The sequence below is a fragment of the Sturnira hondurensis genome, unplaced genomic scaffold (assembly GCF_014824575.4).
Source record: "Sturnira hondurensis isolate 20B ecotype Veracruz unplaced genomic scaffold, ASM1482457v3 Scaffold0015793, whole genome shotgun sequence".
Taxonomy (NCBI): Eukaryota; Metazoa; Chordata; class Mammalia; order Chiroptera; family Phyllostomidae; genus Sturnira; species Sturnira hondurensis.
Window position 1 is genome coordinate 2,866,775 of NW_028088424.1, and position 22,070 is coordinate 2,888,844.

At 46.3% G+C, this 22,070-nt stretch overlaps 1 protein-coding gene across 5 annotated transcripts in view; it reads left to right on the forward strand.

The window, feature by feature from the left end:
* The window catches only part of TTC12 (tetratricopeptide repeat domain 12), a 46,664-nt gene that overhangs the window by 21,572 nt on the left and 3,022 nt on the right, over positions 1–22,070 (forward strand). For 4 of the 5 annotated variants that reach the window (XM_037065629.1, XM_037065631.1, XM_037065627.1 and 1 more), the window contains 12 exons: positions 925–996; positions 5,087–5,147; positions 5,570–5,758; positions 6,918–6,987; positions 7,812–7,900; positions 10,030–10,198; positions 15,749–15,841; positions 16,844–16,904; positions 17,670–17,807; positions 18,288–18,386; positions 18,820–18,888; positions 21,263–21,364. In XM_037065629.1, coding sequence (XP_036921524.1) covers positions 925–996; positions 5,087–5,147; positions 5,570–5,758; positions 6,918–6,987; positions 7,812–7,900; positions 10,030–10,198; positions 15,749–15,841; positions 16,844–16,904; positions 17,670–17,807; positions 18,288–18,386; positions 18,820–18,888; positions 21,263–21,364 — 1,212 coding nt within the window. The remainder of the gene's footprint in view (positions 1–924; positions 997–5,086; positions 5,148–5,569; positions 5,759–6,917; positions 6,988–7,811; positions 7,901–10,029; positions 10,199–15,748; positions 15,842–16,843; positions 16,905–17,669; positions 17,808–18,287; positions 18,387–18,819; positions 18,889–21,262; positions 21,365–22,070) is intronic. The other variant, XM_037065628.1, reaches the window with a different exon arrangement.

A 22,070-nucleotide genomic window follows, 5' to 3' on the forward strand; every position in this document is an offset into this window, starting at 1 on the left:
TTCCTTTGAAGAATAGGAGCATCGGGAGAGTCAGGTGGCCTGGCCAGCATCCCACTTCTGCTGAGAGGCACGCCGGGGGTTCGCCCAGGGCTTTTTAGACTCCTGAGCTTCATGCTTAACCTCTTTAAATCGAAACTTCTGAAGGGCATCTGACTCGGTGCAGTGCCTTGCACCTAAAAGCGATTCAATTACTTAATTGGATGTTTTAAATGATAGTTTGTATTTCTGGGCTAGTTGTTCCCTCTGGAGTTATAACAGTTAGGAGCAGGCAGGGGCAGAGTCCCTGTGCACGTGGTCTGGCCTTGGCCCTAGGTTTCAGTCAGTCCTACCCTTTGAAGGCGCCCCTCCTGACCTTAAATGATTGAGAGTGCAAGCTTCCAGTATATATGTTGTAGTTTATTTCAGGGGAGGGACTTTCCAGGCCTACTGAGATGTAACAGTATTTACCCAGAATAAATTGTACTGTCTTCTAATAAGCAGTGGTTCTCAAACTTGGCTGCATATTTAAATCACCTGAAGAGTTCAAAAAATATTGATGCCTGGGCCCTACCCCAAAGTACAGTTTAAGTGGTATGGGGTTCAGCCTGGCTCTCAGAAGTTTTATAAGCGTCTCGGGTAATTCTTATGTCCCACCAAGGTCAAGAGGTCTTCTAAACTAAGGGTTTCTGGCTTCCTGACTATCATTAAATGGAAAGGAAAACGGATAAGTACCGTTAATCAGCTTGATGGAGAGCCTTCTTGTGTATTCAGGCTCCTTGCAGACAATTAGTCTGGTCACAGGTGCATGGAAAAGTTTCAGTTGTCAAGTCTAGGAGCTGTCCTGAGAACAAAGCTCATCCTTCACTCTATTAATTAGGCAGTTAGGGAAGTGCTGGTGACTCCAAATCATCTGAAATGTCTAATTAGTGATTCTCTTTTATGCAGTGTGATGAAAAGTACACAAAAGCCTATTTCCACATGGGAAAAGCCCACCTGGCTCTAAAGAACTACAGTGTGGTAAGTTCATGAAGGAATGTAAGTAGAATGTTCGATCAATCACAGAGCCATGCTTCAGGTTTTCCCTCCCCCAAGTTGATTAGATAACTCACCTTGTAGTATTTTCCAGGGTAAATCTTTGGGTCTTAGAGTTGGGAAGGATGTTAAGCGTCGTCTAGTACATCCCAGCTACTGTAGGAACCACTCTGCAGTATCTTCTACCAGTGTTCATGGAGCCCTGGGGGAAGCATTTCTTAAAAGAAAAGACAAAGCAAAAAGATGAAAACAAAATTTACTTGTAATCTCATCATCCAAAAGTAATCATGCAGGTATATATTCACACCAAGATATTATATATTGTTAACAGCAGCTTTATTGAAATACAATTCACATACCAAACAGTTTTTCTGTGCAAAGTATACAATTCACCAGTTTTTAGTGTATGCACAGAGTTGTGAAACCATCACTACAATCGATTTTAGAACATTTTTGTCACTCCCCACAAAGGCCCTATACCTCTCGGCAGTCACTCCTCATTTCTCCACCCCAGCCTCAGCCCTAGACAACCACTGTGTGCTCTTGTCTCTGTGCATTCGCCTATTCATCTAAGTAGACGTATACAGTATGTTTTTTTGTGGCTGGCCTCTTTCACATCGCGTCACGCTTACAAGGGTCATCCACGTTGTGGCACAGCACCCCATTCCTTGTATTGCTGAGCTGTGTGGAGAGACCACGCATTTATCCATCAGTTGATGAGCACTTGGGTCGTTTCCACTTTGGGCTATTACGAACAGCCACGTGCCAGGTTTTATGTGGGCATTTACAGTCCCTGGGAGTAGATCTGCTGAGTCACATGGTGACTCTATGTTTAGCCTTTCGAGGAACTGCCCAGGGTTTTCTAAGGTGACCGCACCATTTTTATATCCCTGCCAGCAGTGTGTGGTTCCAACTGCTCCACATCCTGGAGAAATAACAATACTTGTTATTATCTGTCACTTTGATTATAGCCGTCCTAGTGCGTGTGAAGTGGTGTCTTGTTATTGTTTTGATTTGCATTTCCCTAACTGCTAATGATGTTCAGCATTTTTTGTGTACTTATTGGCCATTAGCATATGTTCTTTGGAGAACTGTCTCTTCAGATCCTTTGTCATATTTGTATTATGGATGTAAGTCCCTTATTGCATAAGTGACTTGCAAATATTTCTACTATTCTGTGTTGTCTTTTCACTTTCTTGATGATGTCATTTGTAGTAGGAAAAAATTTTTAATTTTGATGAAGTCTAAATTTACCTGTGTTTTTCTTTGGATGCTTATGCTTTTGGTGTCATTGCCAATCTAAGATTTACTTCTCTTTTCTTCTAAAAGTTTTATGGTTTTAGCTCTTAAATTTAGATCTCTGGTCCACTTAGAGTTAATTTTTGTATATGGTATATGAAAGGGATCCAGCCCCACACTTTTATATGTGGATATCCAGTCATCCGTCACCTTTTCTTCAAAAGACTATTCTGTTTCCCACTGAGGGATTTTGGCACCCTTGTCAGAGATCAGCTGATCATAAATGCATGTGTTTATTTCTGAACCCACAATTTTGTTCCATTAATCTGTATGTCTGTTCTTACGCCCATACCACATTGTCTTGATTCCTAGAGCTTTGCAGTCAATGTTGAATTGGGAAACAGTGTTCTAAATTTGCTCTGTCTTTTCAAGATTGTTTTAGTTATTCTGGGTTTCTTGGTTACCATACAAATTTCAGGATCAGCTTGTCAATTTCCACAAAGAACCCAGATGGAATTTTGATGGAGATTACATTGAATCTGTAGATCAATTTGTGGAGTATTACCATCTTAACAATATTAAGTCTTTCAATCCATGAGCATGGAATGTCTTTTAATTTACATGATATTATATTTTTAAAAAGAAATTACCTTTGCCCTGGCTGGGTAGCTCAGTTGGTTAGGGCGTCATCCTGATATGCCAAGGTTGCAAGTTCAGTCCCTAATCAGGACTCATCATACAAGAATCAACCAGTGAATTCATATATAAGTGGAACAACAAATAGGTGTTCTCTCTCTCCCCCTTCCTCTCTCAACAATCAAGAAATTTAAACAAATTTTTTAAATGTTGCCTCCTATTGTACATTTTTAATGCTTTTCTTTGTTGGATTTTAATTCTAAAAGTAATGCAGTTTTATTGTAATAAGATCAATAATAAAGAAGTAAAAAAAGCCAATCTTTCCCTCTCTACCAAATTCTACTCACTCATTTATTCATTCAATTATTTCACTCAGCATATATGTATTGTGTGCTTTCTATGTTCCGGGCACTGCTCTAGGCAACAGGAATACAGTAATGAACAAAACAAAAATTTGACTTAATTGAACTCATATTCTTGGGTAGGGGTGGCTAGGGGAGAGAGAGCGAATTAAACTGATGTGTTGTATGTTGGGTAGTGATAGTGTTATTGGGAAAACTAAATCAGGAAGCAGTGAAGGTATAGAGTGCTCAGGGAGGACCTTTTTAAAGCAAAGGAGGTAGTGAGGTAAAAACGATATGTGGGTATGTAATGGTGGAGTGGTCCAGATGAAGAGATGGCTAGAGTGGAGCAAGCAAGGAGGAGAATGATAAGAGATGAAGTCAGGCAGGTGATGGGGTGTGTTGGGGACTGAACCCCAAGGACCTTGCCGGCTTTGGGAGGACCTTGGATTTTACTTTGAGTCAGCTGAGAGCCATTAGAGTGAAATTATCCGCCTCATGTTTTAATGGCGTACTCTGCTATATTGAGAATGTATTTTGACATGGCGGTGAAAGAACAGAGAACTAGTTATAAGGCTATTGCAACAAATTATCTGAGTGAGGAGATGATAGTTTGGACCAGTGTGGTGATGATGGAGGTGATGAGAAGTGATGGGATTCTGGATATATACCAACAGTGAAGCCAATAGGAATTGCTGGTAGATTAGATCTAGAGTTAAAAAGAAGTTTGATATAAGGTCACTGTCTTAGTCCTTTTGGTCTGCTATACAATAAACCAAGGGGCTTAAACTACAGACATTTATTTCTCACAGTTCTGGAGTGTGAGAAGTCCAAGATGAAGACACTGCAGATTGGGCGTCTGGTAAGGACCTGCTTTCCGGTTCATAAACACCCAGAAGAGCGAGCCAGCTCTCTGGGGTCTCTTTCATAGAGGCATTGTTCTCATTCATGAGAGCTCCATCCTCATGACCTAATCACCTCCCCAAGGCCCCACCTTCTAATACAGCACCTTGGGGTTTAGGTTTCAACATAGGAATTTTGAGGGGACACAAACATTTAGTCTCTAGCAGTTACTGTGTTTGATAATGCATCTTCTGTCCTGAGGTGCTGTTCTCTGATTAATGCAATGTTTTTCTTCAATTTATTTCTTAATCCTAACCTTCTAGACCACCCTAATGTGATAGCTCAGAACTGTGTTTTTTTCCTGGCTTTTTCTTGGTGCCTGGTTATATTACACTCTGAACAGTTCTAGACACCCCTGAGGCCAGTCCTAAACCCAGCATCATGTGCCATGAACTAAACTCTTTCTTTTCCCAGAAACTTACTGTCTAACAGTTTCCCCAGTGGGAGCCCCTCACTGTCAAGTTTTCTAGCTGACTCATGACCAGCTCTCTTTGCAGCCCTGTGCCTTTAAGGGGACACTCCTCATTTCCTGCTCCCAAGCCTCTGTCAACAGTGTCTCAAACTTTATTTCTTTACTCCCTATGGGCACATCTGACAGGTAGCCTCAGTGCAAATATCATATCTACATTTTGTATTTACCTTATGATTATTCCTATCCCAGCCAGACATGACCCCCAAGGATTTAGGACTGGATATTTTCTACCACAGGCTATATGACAACACTATTTTTAAAAATAAATCTTGAAATAATAACCTGTTGCCTCACTGAACCAGGGAAGCCTAAACAAACTGTCAAGCACATGCTGTGTTCCCATGCCTACCTCCTATGCCAGGAACAGCAGGAGGCAGGGAGCAAATACTGAAGAAGCCAAGCCCTGTGATACTCAGTGTCTTTCCTATCATCACCTTTGCCCCCTAATCACTTGTCAAGGTCTTGTTGTTTTTTTTTCTCCTAGTCTAGAGAGTGTTTTCAGAAGATCTTAGAAATAAACCCCCAGCTGCAGACACAGGTGCAAGGTGAGAATGTTCAATATCCTTCACTTGAATTCCAATTTCCCCTTTGTGCTCTGGCCTCTGGCTGCCTCCCGCCCCTTCTCTGCACCTGGCTGCACGGCCACAGCCACACCTGCTCACCAGCCCTCTTACAGGCTGCCCTGCCACTCTTTCCTCTGCTCGCTAACTCACAGTTTTGCCTTTCTTCTTTCTACGCCATCCTTTTTTAGAGCCTTCTAGACAGGGAATAATGTTATTCTTGCACCCCCAAGTTTTAAGGTTCTGAGTACAGACTACACTATTTCTAAAATTTTCCTTGCTGAAGATGAGTTTGAATTGTTTTAATGCATTATGCCTCTCAACGTTCCATCTTCAAAAAGGTTACCCCTTGTGTGGTAATGTTGATGTTAGGGTCTGTTTTTTTGTTTCCCTCCATGTTTTGCTAGGTTACCTGAATCAAGTAGATCTTCGGGAGAAAGCAGACCTTCAAGAGAAGGAAGCCCAGGAATTGCTGGACTCAGGAAAAAACACAGCCATGATGACTAAGAATCTCTTGGAGACTCTTTCCAAGCCCGATCAGAACCCCTTGTTCTATGCGGGGGGCATTGAAATCTTGACTGAAATGATGAAGGACTGTAAGCCAGAGACGTGTGTGAGCCTGTTACCGGTGTAAGGGGCAGGGTGTAGAGGTCTGCCCTCGTGACAAAGACTCCCTTCCTTCCACAGACACTGATGGAAAACATACTATAATGTAGGTGGTAAAGGGGGTGCATAAGACAAACGCCCCCACCCCAGCTACATCCTCCCCTCAGGGAATGCGTGCACTCAGCATGTGTGCCATAAACACCACGTGTGTGCAATGTAACAGAACATATACATAGCATGCACTCATTCCATGTATACTTATATCACATACACAGAGAATATGCACTCACATCGTAACTGCTTATATCACATATACCACATTCACACACCAAGAATGTACAAATAACACGTATCACACTGTATCATATACTGCACATATGCACCCCTCAACCTGCTCCACATATCCTGAACATAGCCACACACCCTTTGCATGCCCTGCATACACCCCATATATACCCAAACACCTGCACTTCCCCTATAAATCCCTAACCATACGGAAGTGGAAGGTGGGATTTTTGTAGGATGAACAACGGTAAGGTTCTCCCCAGTTACATTTAATGGTTGCTTAGAAGGTGTAAACAGTTTCAGAGCAAACACCAACTCCTCCTGCTAATGAGAGTCATACTGCTCTCTGTTGCCAGTTCTTGTAAATATTGATACGAGGGCTTAAACTATTTCGTGACTCAGTGACAGGGTGTTGTTGGTACAAATAGATGGAGTCTCTGACTTCCTGCTGTGGTATATTGGGGGTGCTCACGTATTCCCTCCTGGAGTTCCTTGGGAATTACAGGCTTCTCTCTAAAGCATGGAAGCAGCCTCAAAATAAGTGTTTAAGAACAGATAGCTATGCTGGTCCTTCCCGGAGGTTGTTGAGCAGCTCCTGGAGATTTCAGAATGATGAGTTGTCAGGTAACCCACAGGGCCACCAGTCGCAGCTCTCTCTCTGAACAGGGTGTTCCTCCCTCTGGGGCTCCCGAAGCAGGTGACAGCTGTGGGTTTCAGAATGTACAGGCTTTTGTCTCTGCCCAAACTGTAATTGGTGAATTGACATTTCATACCGGGCTCCTTCTTATCAGCTAGCTCAGTTACAGCTGGCCATCAGCCGGACAGTTCTGGAGTCTGACATGGGTCCCTCTGAATTTGTTTCAGGCACACAACGAACTTTATTCAGAACACATAATGGATTCAGTATCATCAGTGGGAATGAAGTCATAAGAAGGTAGGGATGTTTGTAGAGATGGCCAGCATCAAAGCAAGGGAAAGACAGCCATTTGTCATGAAATCAGACACCAATCGCACAGGCAGAGACTCCATTGGATGATACCACCTTCAGTCAACATTGGTGGCTCCTTGAAGAGTGCAGGGGTGCTGTGTGAACACCCCTTGAACTTGGAGCCTCAGGTAGTTAACAACTGCAGTGAGAAAAGGTCAGCGAAGTTTCTCGGGGTTTCTCCAGGCCCTTCAAAGTCAGAGAAATGGCCATTTTTGCTGGTGTCCCACCAGTTGCAAGATTGCTATTTGTTCTTTTCCTCTTTTGGAATTTGCTGATCATTTCCAGATGTGAGATCAGCTGGATCTTGACTGATCCCATTTAAAACTCATCTTAAGAAAGACGCATATGATAGGAAGTTGTTTGCTGAAATTATTTTATTTCGTATTTCAGTTATTCTGCTGTAGTTCCTGAGGCTCAGGACACTGCTCTGGGCTTGAGCTGCCAGCACATGTTTGCATGCATGCAGGGGCCCATGAACCCTAAAGGGGGTGCTAGCCCACCACTCGGTGGTCCTGGTGTGACCAGTGCCCACAGCCCCTGGCTCACCACCCACGCAGCATGCAGCCCAGACTTCCTCAGCCTGCCAGTCTTGTCCCATAACCCTCAGTTCTATGCTTAGTGGTCCTTTGGTCCTGATGACCTGCAGTTCTGAGTTACAAAATTACTTTCTCAACCCTGCATTATAGGCCTCTGTTGTAAAATAAAACCAAATGAAAAGAAGATCAAGGCTGATTTCCAGTTCTAATATTGTTCTCTCTTCTCCACTCTAGGTGCTTTTCCACAGCAGGAAAAGATACTGTGGAAGAGACCATGTGTGTGTCCGTTCTCAGGCTCTGGCAAGCAGTGTGCAGTGGGAACGGTAAGCCTGGATCATCACAGGTCACCATCGTTAATGCCCATTAACATGGGACCTCCATGGGCAGGCATGGTGGATTAGTATGTAATATTGGAACAGTAAAATGTTATAGGGATTTTATTTACCTTGTTAACTTTTAGCTTTCTACATATTAGCATCGTTTGAGGTTTACTAAGTTTTTGTTGTTGCTTCTATCTTCACCTGAGGACGTGCCCATTTGGCCCATACAGAGAGGGGAATGGAAAGAGATAGAGAGGAAAGGAAACATGACTGCAAGAAACACTGATCAGTTGCCTCTCGTATGCACCCTGACCGGGACCAAACCCTCAACCCAGGCATGTGCCCTGACTGGGAATTGAACCTGCAACCTTTTGGGTCACAGGACAACACTCCAACCAACTGAACCATACTGGCCAGTGCTGGGGCTTACTAAGTTTTTACAGAATCTGATCACTTTTGTGACCTCAGTGTAAATAAAAAATTACACTATTTTCCTTTTTTTAAAACTATTTTTATGGGGAAATATCTGACATTGGACACAAAACACTGAAAATGAGAATAATGATGCTTATGTGTCCTTTTCCCAGGGCTCCTGTGAGGAGCCAGTAGTAGAGTTTGTGGATGTAGTTTGTAAACTAGACAATGCTAAATATGAGATAATAAATTATTTTTCTTGGTTTAGTAGAGTGGAGGAATCATCTTGAGTTCTAGAAAACTAGAGAATCAGAGGCTTCTTCCCTGAAGGGAGTTACGCTCAGACTAATGTCATTACCAAGTGCCCTGGTAGTCTATAGGACGCCGTAATGCTCGGGTGGTGATGATGTGAACAGGACATACTGTCCTTCTGTACAGCCCGACTTCTTCAGCCAGCATCCTACTTTGCTTTCTGTGAACCTTGGGGCCACATTTTTCTTTAATATCTGAAAATATATCGTCAGACACAGCCTGTGATGTAAATGCTCCATCTCAGATCAGTGACATCTTGGTATGTCTAATTCAGTAAGTACAAAGCAGTTTTTAAAAAGGACAAGGGGCTGCTTAAAAGTAAGAACCTGGAAATATATCCATGATATGTTGTTGAGTGAGAGAGAGAAGCCAGGCACAGGGTAGGATGTATCATATTTTTTCAGCAGTGTATTTTTTATGTTTGTGGCATTACAGTTGTCCCCGCTTTTTCTCCCTTTGCCCAGCCCCACCCTCTCCTGTCCCTCCGTCAATCCCCATATTGCTGTCCGTGTCCATGGGTCCCACATGAATGTTCTCTGGGTCGTCCTTCATCATCTTTCATCCAGCACCTCCCCTTCCATCCAGTGACTCTCACCTTTTCAACATTGTTCATTCAAGGGGCGAGCAATAGCTCCTCTCAGGATGAGCTTACCTGGAGGAGGCACAAGAGACAGGGACTTTTATTTTCAGATTTACTCTTCTTCTGTTATTTCAGTTGTTTTCCAGTATAAGAAAAAAATTCATAGACCCTGCTCTGTTTCGTAGCTTAGCCTCACACCCCAGCTGTACCCTCAAACAGTTCACATCCCAGCTGTACCCCTGCCTGCCCTCAAACAGTTCACACACCTGGACCCTGGTTCCGGGGGTAAGTCCAGTGCCACTCCCCCGGAACCAGCTTGCAGTCTGGGAGGGGCATGCTTTACTGATGAACGTTCTCGGGGGACACTCTAATGTTCTTTCTTTTCCAGAAAGAATTCAATGGCCGCTCTGGCCATTATAGGAAAGCCGATAGTCTAAAGATATTCCACAGTTCAGCTGATTCCTTTTTGTTTCCTCGCATTTCCAGATGCATATACCAAGGAGCCTTTGACAAGAATAATAATAGCGAATGTATGTGTGCCAGCCCCTGCTGTAAGCACACCCTGTAGTCACTCGTTTAGTCCTCATGACTGTTCTGTTAGGTAGGTCATCTTCCCCATTTCACTGATAAGGAAGGAAACTGAAGCACGCAGGAGTTAGTAGATAGGCTAAGGTCGTCTGCCTTGTCATGCAGACCTAGAAGTTTGGTTCTAGAGAGTTCGTGTCTTTACACCTCACTGCCCCACCTCTCAAATGAGTAGAGAAGAATTGGGTTGGTTTAATGCTGTCATGATGTGCACAAGGTGATTGACTCCTGTGTTTCACAGAGGAAAACCAGCGCTTGCTTGTGACACGCCCTGACTCAGGCAGGCTGCTGCCCTCCCTCTTGGCCTCGGGGGTCCCAAGCATCCAGGAGCAGAGCCTGGCCCTGCTACTGCAGCTTGCCCAGATGGAGAGCGGCCGGAGCCTGATCGTCAGCCACCTGGACCTGACCGGGTAAGGCTCTGCTGGCGGGATCTTCCCTGCAGCATCTCAGAGCGTCACCTGCCAAATTGAGACTGGCCTGTCTCCCTTCTCATATCTCTGGCACAAGAGGTGGCATCAGACTCAGTCAAGGATCAATAACAGACAGAGTGTGCCTTTGAAAGGTACACTCCCCCACAAGGACCTGTGGGAAGACTCCTGTCTGAACCTAGCACTGTGGGCAGTTTCACTTTTCCTGAGCGCACTTCCATCTCACAGGTCCTGCAGACGACGGTGTAAGCGCCAGCACTGCCAAAACCAGAGTGGGAACCAGCTTTCAAACAGGGCATTTAATTCTATCCTTTTCACCTCACTCCACGCTCAACTCTGCCTGCCCTTACTTTTCTTCTTCACACCTGTTTGAGGTAATACTGCCTGACTTGCGTGTCCTTAAACCCTTTCTGGAGTGCTGTAGAACACACACAGATAACTCACATCTCAAACACTCTTACGTGTAGGTCTTCTCAAGGCTTAAGGTGATAGGGATAGCATGTGCCTCTACCAGAAGCAGACTTTATTTTTTAAAACATCACTGAGCCAGAGTGATTCTGCCCAGTGCTCTTCAGCCTAAAGATTACTGGTTTGAACATGTGAAATTTTCATTTTTTTGTATCAAAAGTGCATATTGGCAATTTCATGTCATTTATTCAACCTAATAGAAACAGTAGCAATAATTATAGCTTGCATTGTAAGTGCTTCTTACTAATCTAAAAACAGAATTTGGCCTCCGATTCTTTTCATTACTATCTCACTTAATCTCTGTAGATAAGATAAGTGCTATTGCTCCATTTCCCACAGGGGCAGGAGAGACTGCAGCTGCTAACAGGGTATCTCACCAGCTGTCTCCAGGCCCTAAAGGCCGGCTGCCGCACTCTGTTCCCAGAAAGACAAATGGCCAGACCTGAACTCCTGTCATTGGGACCTCCAGCACCTGTCCCACATAGGTGGGGAGTCCTGCTGTGTGCTAAGGACAGGGTGCTCATTAAGCCCCCAGCTCGTGGCCCAGTCACAGCCACAAAAGGTGGGGGCAACCCCCTGAAGCTCGGCCTGCACAGGCAGGTGGATCACTCTCAGAGTTAAATCCTCAAAAGCACATTTCACGTCCAAATGACTGCAGTCATTTCCTCAGTACCTTCATCAGGTGTTTTTTATTGGTTTTGGTGTCTGAGTGAATGTAGCTATAGTTATTGGAAGCTTTTCCCCCCTAAGCTATCTTTGAATTGCTTGAGTTTCAATTTAAATTTTTCCAGGGTCTTGGAGAGTGGCATTTATGATCATTCTGTGAAGTCCTACCTACTCTATTTAGACAGTAAAAACAAAAAAAAACTTAGCTTATTTTCTTAATGGCTGCTATTCTCATTAATGTCTGTTCCCAGTTAAACCAGAAAGAGATGGAATGTGTTCTCTAAAATGAAATGAGACGGTTTTAAGCAGGACAAGGATACACACAGGTCCCATGACCTCACAGAGAGGCACACACACAGCACATTCATCCGAAAATGCTTTCCCTGTACAATGTGTTGAAGGACCAAGTGTACATCGACAGGACTGAGCAAGGGCCAGTATCACTATGTAGAAAAAGCTAGGTTTTTAGATGCAAGCAGTCTTGAACCCAGATCCTCTGCTTGTCTCTGTCTAATAGGCTTATGAGGAAGCCTAGAGGAGAGATGCATGCATGCCAGTTAAACATCTTCCTGTTGCAGTCTGCAGAAGGCTCGGCCCGGAGAAGCTGGCCTTGTTCTCCTCATGTAGCAGAGGAGACTAAAGATGGCCCCAGCTGGTTGAGTGGCATGAAGATGTCAGAATCACGGTTTCTGTCCTTCTTTTGACCCTTCCCTCGTGGCCACACAGGCTGCTGCAACTCCGAGCACCACCTTCTCTTTAGGACAGATGAACACCAGCCACATCTGTCCCTTTTATCAAGAGAAACCACTGCTTTTGCTTCCTTTTGGTCAGAATTGTGTCACATGCCACCTCTGATTGGGAAAATTGTTCTGGCATCTCTAGGGTTTCTGTGGGGTTGGCCAGCAGATGTGCTATCTGCTTTACTGTGGTGCTATCACACCACTGTAAAAATTAAAAAGCAGCTAGTGTTGTGCCTGACACATGGTGTGGATTCAGTAACTTTTATACTCATTTATCTTCAAGGTCTATTGTTCAGGGTCCTAAACTGACATGAAAGTGCATTTATTGGTTTCACTAGATCATTTTCTGATGTGTGGTCCCTCTTCCACGACAGCAGCTTGTCAGCAAAGCAGAAAGTATGCTAACAGACGAGGAGATGAGATGGGGTAGGACGGAACACCCTGTTCTCTTTCATTGAGGCAGTATGTGCATTTTGTCACAGGAAGAGGAAGGCTGGTCGTTTATGTCTCCCAGGACAAAAGCCAGGGTGACCTTAGACCTCCGGCTCCTCTTCTGTGCTATTCAGATTGATCAGCGTTCACCTTCGAGAATGAGGCCAACAGAGTTAAATCAGTGAAGGGAAAATCTGAACGAACTGCAAAGTGAGTGATTTACGGCAGCAGGAACACTGGAATACACACCCGAGCAGAATGGGGATTCACAGAAACTTGAAGTTACCTGGGACCTTATGAGCAACCCATCCCAGCCCCACCCAGCACCCATGCCCCCTCTCGGGCCTCCCAGCACATACTTGCATGATGCCTCCAAGGAAGATTCCAGCATTCTCATTGTATTTCTCTCAATTTGATTGGGGTGGGCACTCTAGTAGCTAATGGACGGGGGGCGGGGTCTTTCCCCAGCTACGGAAAGGATGCAGTTCTCACCTCCCAAGGCAGTTCCTCCCACCCGGAAGGGTTTTGTTGATGGAAAATGATCTCCTTTCACTGAATACCAACTGCCTGGATTGCCCCACTGGGGTCTGAAACAATTCTGCCTCTCTATACTGAGGCCTTGGTTGTGTCTATTGAAGGCCTACAGAATGCATCAACTCTCCCACTTTCCTATGCTGGGGGTAACCTGGTCTTTTCCAGGAAAGGCACCCTGGTTTCCCTCAGGTGATTTGACTCCCAGAACCCTCCTAGAAAAAGCTGCTAAGTAACCCAGTAGCACAGATGGAGGTGACCGGAGCCCACACTCTTGAACATAAGAGTCCCATCTGATGGGCTCTTTTCTGCCTTCTTTTCCCGTTACTGCCTGATGGCATGCAATCGATCCTCTTGATGTCATTCTTTCTTGTCCTTCTCCTACCCCTGACTTGGTGTTTCCTTCTTGGTTTCCTTCTTGAGCCCCTTCGTGTTGTCACCCTGCCACGTCGGGGACCCCAGGACCTTGCCCTTGGCCCTCCTCTCATCCATGGCCTTAATTATCGCCTATAAGCATCTCTCTCTCAAAAGTGCTAGAAGGAAACACGCTCTGCCACTGGACATCTCCATCTCAACACCATAAGTACCATAGACTTAATAATTCCAAAGTGGTATTTAAGACCAGACCCTCTGCTTGAATTTTGTGCCCCGACAGGTGACATTTCCATCCAGCCAGTTGCCAGAACCCTGAGAGCTCCCCTGTGTGTCTCCCTCTGCATCTGTGAGGTGATGGTGTGTTGTCAGTCCCAGCTCCTCAGCGTCTCCTGCGCTCCTTTCTTCCTGGCTCCTTTCCAGCATTTCCCAGCGTTCCTCCTAGGTCCTTGTGAGCACCTTTCCCCACCGTACCTCTTCTTCTGCCTCCACCTCGGTCCAGTCTCTTAACCTTTGGTCTTGACAACCCCCGTCTTCTCCCAGGGAATGTCCTGCCTCTGGTACTCCTGCTCCAGTCCAGCCTCTGCTGTACCACCAAACGGATCTAACGTGAATATCCGTTCTGTGATTTTCCCACTTAAAATGCGAAACTACTACTGCCTATAAGACTCGTTCTCCAACTACTGAGAAATGTAATTCCTAGGAATCATCTGGGGACTTCCTTTAAATACAGCCTCCTTCCTCTCAGAAACTGAAATGGGCTCAAGAACCTGCCTCCCCCCCCACCCCCGACACACACACACCATTGCCAAGTAAGTTTTCTACTAACCACACTGGGGACACGGTAAAGTGTAAACTTCAGGGTAAAGTACAAACTTTCCAGCAGCCCATAGCAGGCCCACCATGACCCAGCTGGCTCTGTCCAGCTCTCTGGCCTCACTGTTCCCTATCCTNCTCTCAGAAACTGAAATGGGCTCAAGAACCTGCCTCCCCCCCCACCCCCGACACACACACACCATTGCCAAGTAAGTTTTCTACTAACCACACTGGGGACACGGTAAAGTGTAAACTTCAGGGTAAAGTACAAACTTTCCAGCAGGCCATAGCAGGCCCGCCATGACCCAGCTGGCTCTGTCCAGCTCTCTGGCCTCACTGTTCCCTATCCTCTCCTCACACCCTAAGCACTAGCTGTCGGGAACTGCTAGCAGTCCCCAGGTACACCTGCTCTTCCACACCTCGTCACTTTGTGACTGCTGTGCGCCGTGCCTGGAATGCTCTACTCCTGTCTCTGTGTGCCTGACACTGGCTGGCAAGCTCCTTGGAGCAGGGATATTGTCTTTTTTCATCACAGTAACCTGAGAACCTACCACATTGCCTGGCACCTAGTGCTCAGTAAGTGGCGTTGATTCAACAGTACACTCTGGAATGGCAGTGCAGCCGAAATGCCGTCTGCTCCTTTAAGCCATTTCCGTCTCTGTTCTCCCACACCTTCCACCAGGTAGGCTCCGTGCCCACTTTACATGAGTCCATTTCTAACATATCACCTCAGACACACGTTGCTATAGGAGACCAGGTGCTTAGTGCTGTGACCCAGCACTGAGCACAGCACTCAGTGCACTACAGGTGCTAGTATGGGTCTGCTGGGTGGATAGACACCTCTGACTTCATCCTGGGGCCAGTCCGCTAGGGCAGCCTGAGATTGCACTAGCTTTTTTTTTTTTGGCAGCTGCACCAACTACTTGCTGATAATGAATTTGCAATTGCCTAATAACCCTTTAGTCTTTTTCATATAAACCAGTTATAAAGCAAGTCTTCCAATGCTGTGACTTACACAGTTTCCAGCTCTGAGCGGAGGAGTTTGAGTGTAACTGTATTAAATTTCATCTAATATATTCAGCAGCTTGTCAAAATCTTGTGAAATCTTTTATTTCATCACCTCCTCATTAGGGGCCCTTTTACTTCAGTCATCAGCAGATGAGTAAGCGTGCCATTTAGATTTCATTTATGTGATTGAACTTGGCCAAGCCAGAGTCACGTGGTAGACGCACCAGAGATTCCTTCCAAGTTGTCATCTGATAATCAATGAACTTTGGTTAAAACTGTTCAACCCCCGGGACTTCCCATTAGGAGTAGAGCCATTCTGGTAGGCGAGTGCCTGTCTCACTGGGGCGGGCGAGGAGCTGGGCTCCCTTGGAGGGCACAGTGAGGCCACTCCTTCAGCCTGTTTCGCCTGGCTGCTTCCTGGCCTCTTGCAAGGTCTCCTTGTTGGAAACGCTGTCAGTTGGAGGACAGCCACTTTGAGGTTGTTACGGGTTTCTTGCAGATTGTTGGGAGCCCTGGTGTCATTTCTTGAATTCTCCGATAAGAAGGCCAACTCAGCCATGGGACTGCTCACCGACTTGGCTCTGGAAGAAGGGTAATTTTTATTTACAGAAATTGGCATTTCTTCTTCAACCTTTACTGAAGCATCGCAAGATTCACTGAGTTGAATCCTGAAGAGGGTTGATGCCTTCCAGGGGCCTGTGGTCGGCCACCCCTGTTCCCATCCCTCTAGGGGCAGGGGGACCCAGTCCACAATGGCGGTGGAGGCAGTAACTCACTTTAAACAGTACCTCTCACAGTAAGCAAGCTTAGTGTGTGTTGGAGAAGCTTCTTCCCCTTAATCAGCACCTAATGGGAAGTGCCTAGCAAATGTGTACTGAGTAAATGTGAGTGAGAGAGAGAATGCACAGTAAAACGTAGCCTCCCCTTGGGTTACCAGTGGCATCATGGGTGACCATCCCCCCTTTTTGTTTGCTTAGTTGCTAGGGAACACAGTAAAGGTCTTACCCTTTTCATAATTCTTAAGTGTTTTTTTCCCCAGTGCATCTTGTTTGTTTGTTTGTTTGTTTGTCTTTAATTTCCTCACCAACTTTAGGATATCTTGCTTAGAAATGATCATAAAGAGAGAGAGCTGCTTGTGCTCCTAGACAGCCCTTGGCACCAGCTGGGAATGTACTAGCTGCATCTGGAGTGTGTGTCCAGGCCCTCCTCCTGGCTGTGACGAGTAAACAGCTTGCAATGTGTTTCTTGTTGCGTAGCACACAGTGAACACTCAGAGCCCAGGGCGGGGGGGTGGAGGGGCAGTGGCAGGTCAGTGTGGCAGAAGCCTACGGATTCCAGCAATTTCTGCATGAGTGCTGCCTTCTGAGGCTGAGGTCTGTCAGTTAACATCAAAGGTGATTCTTCAGGCTCAGATAAATCAAAGCCACGTTAACTACCTAAGGACATTCTCTTTCGTTTCAGAATGAAACCCAGGCACGCTGCAAATCACAGGGGCCCAGAGCTTACGAATCTTTACCCCATTGCCTGAAACACTGTATTTATCTTATAGTTTGTGCAATGCAGAAATAAGTCCTGGCTGATGTTTTCTCAACAGATTCCAAGTCTGGTTCCAGGCCAGCCTTCCAGATGTTCTCCCAGCACTCACAGGTGTTCTGGTGAGCAAGTCCCATTTTTATCCTCTATGACAGACACTCTCAGAAGCACAGGCAGAGCCATTGAAACACAATTTATACTCCAGAACTCGTATTGTCTTTCATGTTTGCTGTTTATTCACGGCTGCAATTTATACAATTCTTAGTTTTTAAAACAACCATAGTTGGGATAGGTAGAGCAGGCAGGTGGACAGGGCTTGTTACGGGGCAGAAAAAGCTGGAAGTGGACTCTGCATCTAAGGTGAAGGTGGAGAGAGTTTGTCAGTGTGCATCAGTCCCCCTCTGACCCTAAGTCTCATCTAAATGCCATGTGCACCCCTGTCCCCTGAATAAAAGGTATCTGGTCAGGAGGGCAAGTACGGGAATTGAGCTGATGAGGCAGAGCGCAGCGAGGGGGTGGGAGCGCACAGGAGAGCGGCTGCAGCTCTCCCGCTCCCTCGTGAGCCACCCAGGTTTCAGGGCCCTTCGCATCTCCGCAGCCCAGTATTTCAGATTTAGAAATGGAAGCTCTGAGAGTGGATGGGACTGCCCATGTTCTCCAAGCTGGGTGGTGGTAACTGGGATTGAGCCCAAGGCCTCTCTGTTCCAGCTTTGGGGTCTACCCTGTGCGCCTCCACCCTCGTGCCAGCACAACTGCACTGACGCCCCGGTGTGACCTCGCACTCTCTGCTTCCCAGGCAATCTGGTGAACAAGGGTTGCCCCTGGAGTTTATGCCGGCACCACGTGCCTGCTCTCTGCATGTGTGCTTTCTCTCGATTCACTTTTAGAAGAGAGACCCCAAGGTAACCAACACTTCAGCTCTCAGCCAGTGTATTGCCATCATGGGAAACCTCAGTGCTGAGGCTGCCGCCCGAAGACAGATGTGTGCCTCTGAAGAATTTGGAGATGCCTGCTTGGGCCTCATGGTATTTTAGCTGTTTTTTGTTTTTTAACCTGCTGTGGGAGTGTTGGCTTCTTGAATAGCTAGCTTTTCCAAACACTCTGTTTGAGGGTGCTGGACCCAGTGGCTTATGCCTCCTGTAACCACAGGTTTTATGGGTAGCTGGTCTTAACAAGCCCTCCTCGTCAGCGCTCATTCACCCTGGAGAGGGCGCGGGGGTTTTCTGGTGGAGTTGGCCTGACCGCCTGTTTGAGCAGCTCACTCTTCTGTTTAAACACAGGCCCGGGCTGAACCAGAACCACATGGCAGAGGCACAGGGACTCCTTGAGAGTTTCCTTTACTAACGCTGAGTCGTGGACTGGCTTCTAATCTTCCACCATCACTTAGGTTCATGATGTGGACGGTTAGGGAGTTTGAGTAATGCTGAGACCATCGCCAAGGGGAGGAGATGACTTAAAAGCTGCAAGACAGAAAGGTCATGGGTTACCTTGTCTTGTTTCCAAAGGCCCGGTGTGAGGAGGATGTGGACCTATTTAGAGACATCATGTATATGCTCCTGGGACTCCTGATGAACTTGTGTCTTCAGTCCCCCTTTGTCTCTGAGGTATAATATCCTTTTCTCCCTACCTGGAACCCGGGGCAACCTAAACACACTCTGTGGCATAGAACGTTCTCATTCTCACAGACAGGTAGAAGCCCATGGACTCCAACAGGGAAAACTGGGTGGATACTCTGACACTTTACTTCACTGAGGGACAGATGAGTCCCTTGGTCAGGTATTCATTCAGAAAACTGAGTGCTGAGTGTGCAGGACAGGCCAAGCATGGTGCTAGGTCCTATATTTACAACATCAAATAAAATGTGGTCCCACCCTCAAGGTATTGCCCTGCAGTTAGAGGAGACATACACCACAACAAATAAGAGCATTGGGGAGCGGGGGGCGCGGCCAGTTGTATTCGAGGGCTCGCTGGGCACTCCATAGGAGATCCAGAGACCTGAGCACTCAGATCTCCTTCTCCCTGTCCCCACGGTTGCAGGTTTGGGCCATGGAGGTGAGCAGGAGGTGCATGTCTCTACTGAACAGCCAGGATGGAGGAATCCTGACAGTAAGTTTCTCCCAGGAAAATCCAGAAGCAGTTTCCCTTGTTCTCCTTTTGTTTCATTTTAATATTAAGTCATCATACCCTTTTGAAATCATCTTACCTTTGAGATTCTGCCGACTCTCTGAGGTATAGGAGGACATCCTCCTCAGAATGACGCCTGTAATCATATAAACATCAAATGTGCCTACAGCTTCATGGGACATGGTTGCCCCCACCCATCCCTATCTGTAAAGCCCCCTGGAGCCCAGGGCCCTTTTCTATCTGGTCTGAAAATACAGTGTATCCCGTCTGAGTTGTCCTGTTTCAGCACATCCTTGTGCAAATGGAACAGGCCAAGTGATTGTACATAGACTCTCTTTTTCCACAAAACCAAACTCAGTCTTTCAAGCCAGTGATCCCAGAGGTTGTTTATGCATGATGGTTTTGGCCCCCTTGGAGATATATGCTAGAACGGCTTGTTTAACTTCTATTTCTGACATCTGGATAAGAAGACTGAGAAGGCCAGTGGTTAGCACAATGCATCAGGAAAAGATGAATGTGGTTCAAGACGCTGTTTGCCATCATCCTAGGCTGTGTTACAAACTCACATCAGGAATCACCCCAACATTTCCACATGTTAGGTCAGGACCCTAGAGCCCAGAAAAACAATTAAGGTCACCTCCAGGGCAGGTCTGCGAAACCAGCCCTTCAATGGTCATAGGGATCTAGTAAAGGTTCTGAGTGGATCCAACATGTCCCATTCGGAGCCAGCATGTCTCACTCCCCTGATGTCGGTTCAGACCTTGTAGGGTAAGGGTCTTTAACCCGGGCTGCATGGATATGTGGTTTCCCTGGAAACCCCTGTGATTGTGTAGAAAATTCTTAATGTATGTGTGTTTTCATGGGTGAGGGACAGTATAGCTTTTATCAGAAAAAATCTGTGATCTCCAAAGTGATAAGCACCATTGTTCTTGGGTAGTCAGGGCTTTTCTGGATGGTCTTAACCTAAAGCTAGGCTAGTACTAGTTATATGCTCACTCTTCAAGGACTCTCTTGGCCAGACTTTCCCAGGACTCTGCGTGTGCACAGCTGGGCGCTGGCCAGCATGTCGAACAGCGCAGCAGCTTCTGAGGGGAATTAGATCCCTCCTTAGGGTGCTCTCCGCACTGTCTAGGGCCTGAAAGGGAGCTGTACTGTCATCTGGGGCAGCGATCTGGCACCTGTGGGAAGCAGATTAGGGAAACAAGATTGATCATATGCTAATACCCAAGTTTATGTCTTCTCCCTCTGGAGACCTCGTTAAAATGAGACTAAAGGCAGTGTGTGTTGGGGGGGTCAGTAGGGCCCCACATTGATGAGGTAAACAGGGAAGAAGACACCAACGGGTAAGAAGTTTATGGGAGGTGGAAATGTGCTGCAAGAGTGGGAATCGGTTAGAACTGTAGGAACCTTAGCACAGAGCACACATTGAGGGGAACACAGCTGGGAGTGTAGCAGGCTTGTCTTGCAGGGCCCCGGAGAAGATCGAAACTTCAAAATGCCAGGTACAACAGGGCAGGAGTGAGAGATGAGGGGACTGCATGCAGCACCCAGGCATCTGTCTCTCAGGAGCCAAATGTGAGCACTTTTCTTCAGAGGAACTGAAAGACCAGAAAGAAAAGTTTTGCTGTCTAGTATTTGGCAGTGCCACCTCTCCACCCGATGGCTGACGGACTCCCTACAAACACAGAAGCTGAAACATGTTTTAGTGCATTTTTCATAAATGAGCCTGGGCAGCTGATGGTCACCAGACATTGCAGGAAAGCCAAATGCATAAACAGAAAAGCCAAGATAAACAGAAAAATCAACTCCTAACAAAACAGATGATTTAGGAAATAGGAAAAATTAATAAATATTATTTATATCCTTAGAAAAAGTCAAAGTAGTATTGTAGTCAAACTGTAGTAACAGCATGCTGTTAAAAAAAAAAAGTGGGAACTAGAAGTCTCCCAGAAAATAGAACAAAAAGACAAAGATTCAGAACAGAAAAAGGAAAAGCTAGAAGACCCAGAGGATCAAACCAGGAGGTCTTCCATCTAATAAGGGCCCCAGTGTCAGCACCGCGGCATGCCCAAGGGGGCACTTCTTCCCCGGAGGTGAACGGGTCGGCCCTGGGGAGAGCCGAAGTGAGCTGGGCCCCTGGGTGCCAAGGGCCACGTTTGCAGCCTTCGGGTTGCCTGCCGCACAGCTGTGCTGAAAACTGCAGTGCTTGCTGTCTACTATTTAGCCATTACGTACTCTTAAAATCAAGCCTCATATTTTACTCCCAATATTAATGATTGTTTTTACCTCACCCAGGTTAACTTTTAAAGGTCTTGAACATGTCTGAAAAGACAATCATCCTTTCTGCTTCCCTCAGAGAGCAGCGGGTGTTCTCAGCCGCACCCTGTCTTCCTCCCTGAAGATCGTGGAGGAGGCCCTCAGAGCAGGCGTGGTGAAGAAGATGATTAAATTCCTGAGGGTAAAATCACACTATCGGTTACGTACAGCCTCTGGGATTCCCAGAAGCACTGTACTGGGGGAACAGGACTGAGGTGTTCCTATTGCACCCCTGCTAGGTTTTAGACTTGAATGGGGGTTCTCTTCTGTCTGTCCACCCAGACTGTGCTCTGAACACCAACGGAAGATTGTTGGGTAAATGAGTAAACTGTTCTGTAGACACACTCACAGATACATTGCTTACTGTTTAAGCCTAACTTAAAAATGTATGGCCTCTGTCCTGAGAAAGATGGTCTGAGAAACTTCCAGCCAGGTTTCCCAGGCCTCTTAGCTTGCTCATTTTACTGCTCGTGATGCTTTATCCAGTTATCTGCAGTGTTGGCTGTAACTCCACTTGGGGGAGTTGGTGGGGTGCAGTTACCATGTGACAAAAGGGTGTTCAAATTTTCCCTGCGATATGAATGCAATGAATCTAATCAAGTAGGTACAACAGTTAACTAGACTCACATGAGGGGGTGCAGTGACTTATTCAGCTGCCGTGGTATAGATGCCCCGTGAGCTGGCTCACCCCTGTGAGGGTGGTGACCCCATGGAAGGCTTACTCATAAAACTCCAGGCTGTGTGGGGCCGAGAAGTATGCTTTGTTGTGGGCTGGGGCTGCTGCTGGGTCCCAGGAGATACGGAGCAGGCAGGACAGTGAGCCTGAGTTTGAGCTGCTCCTGAGATGG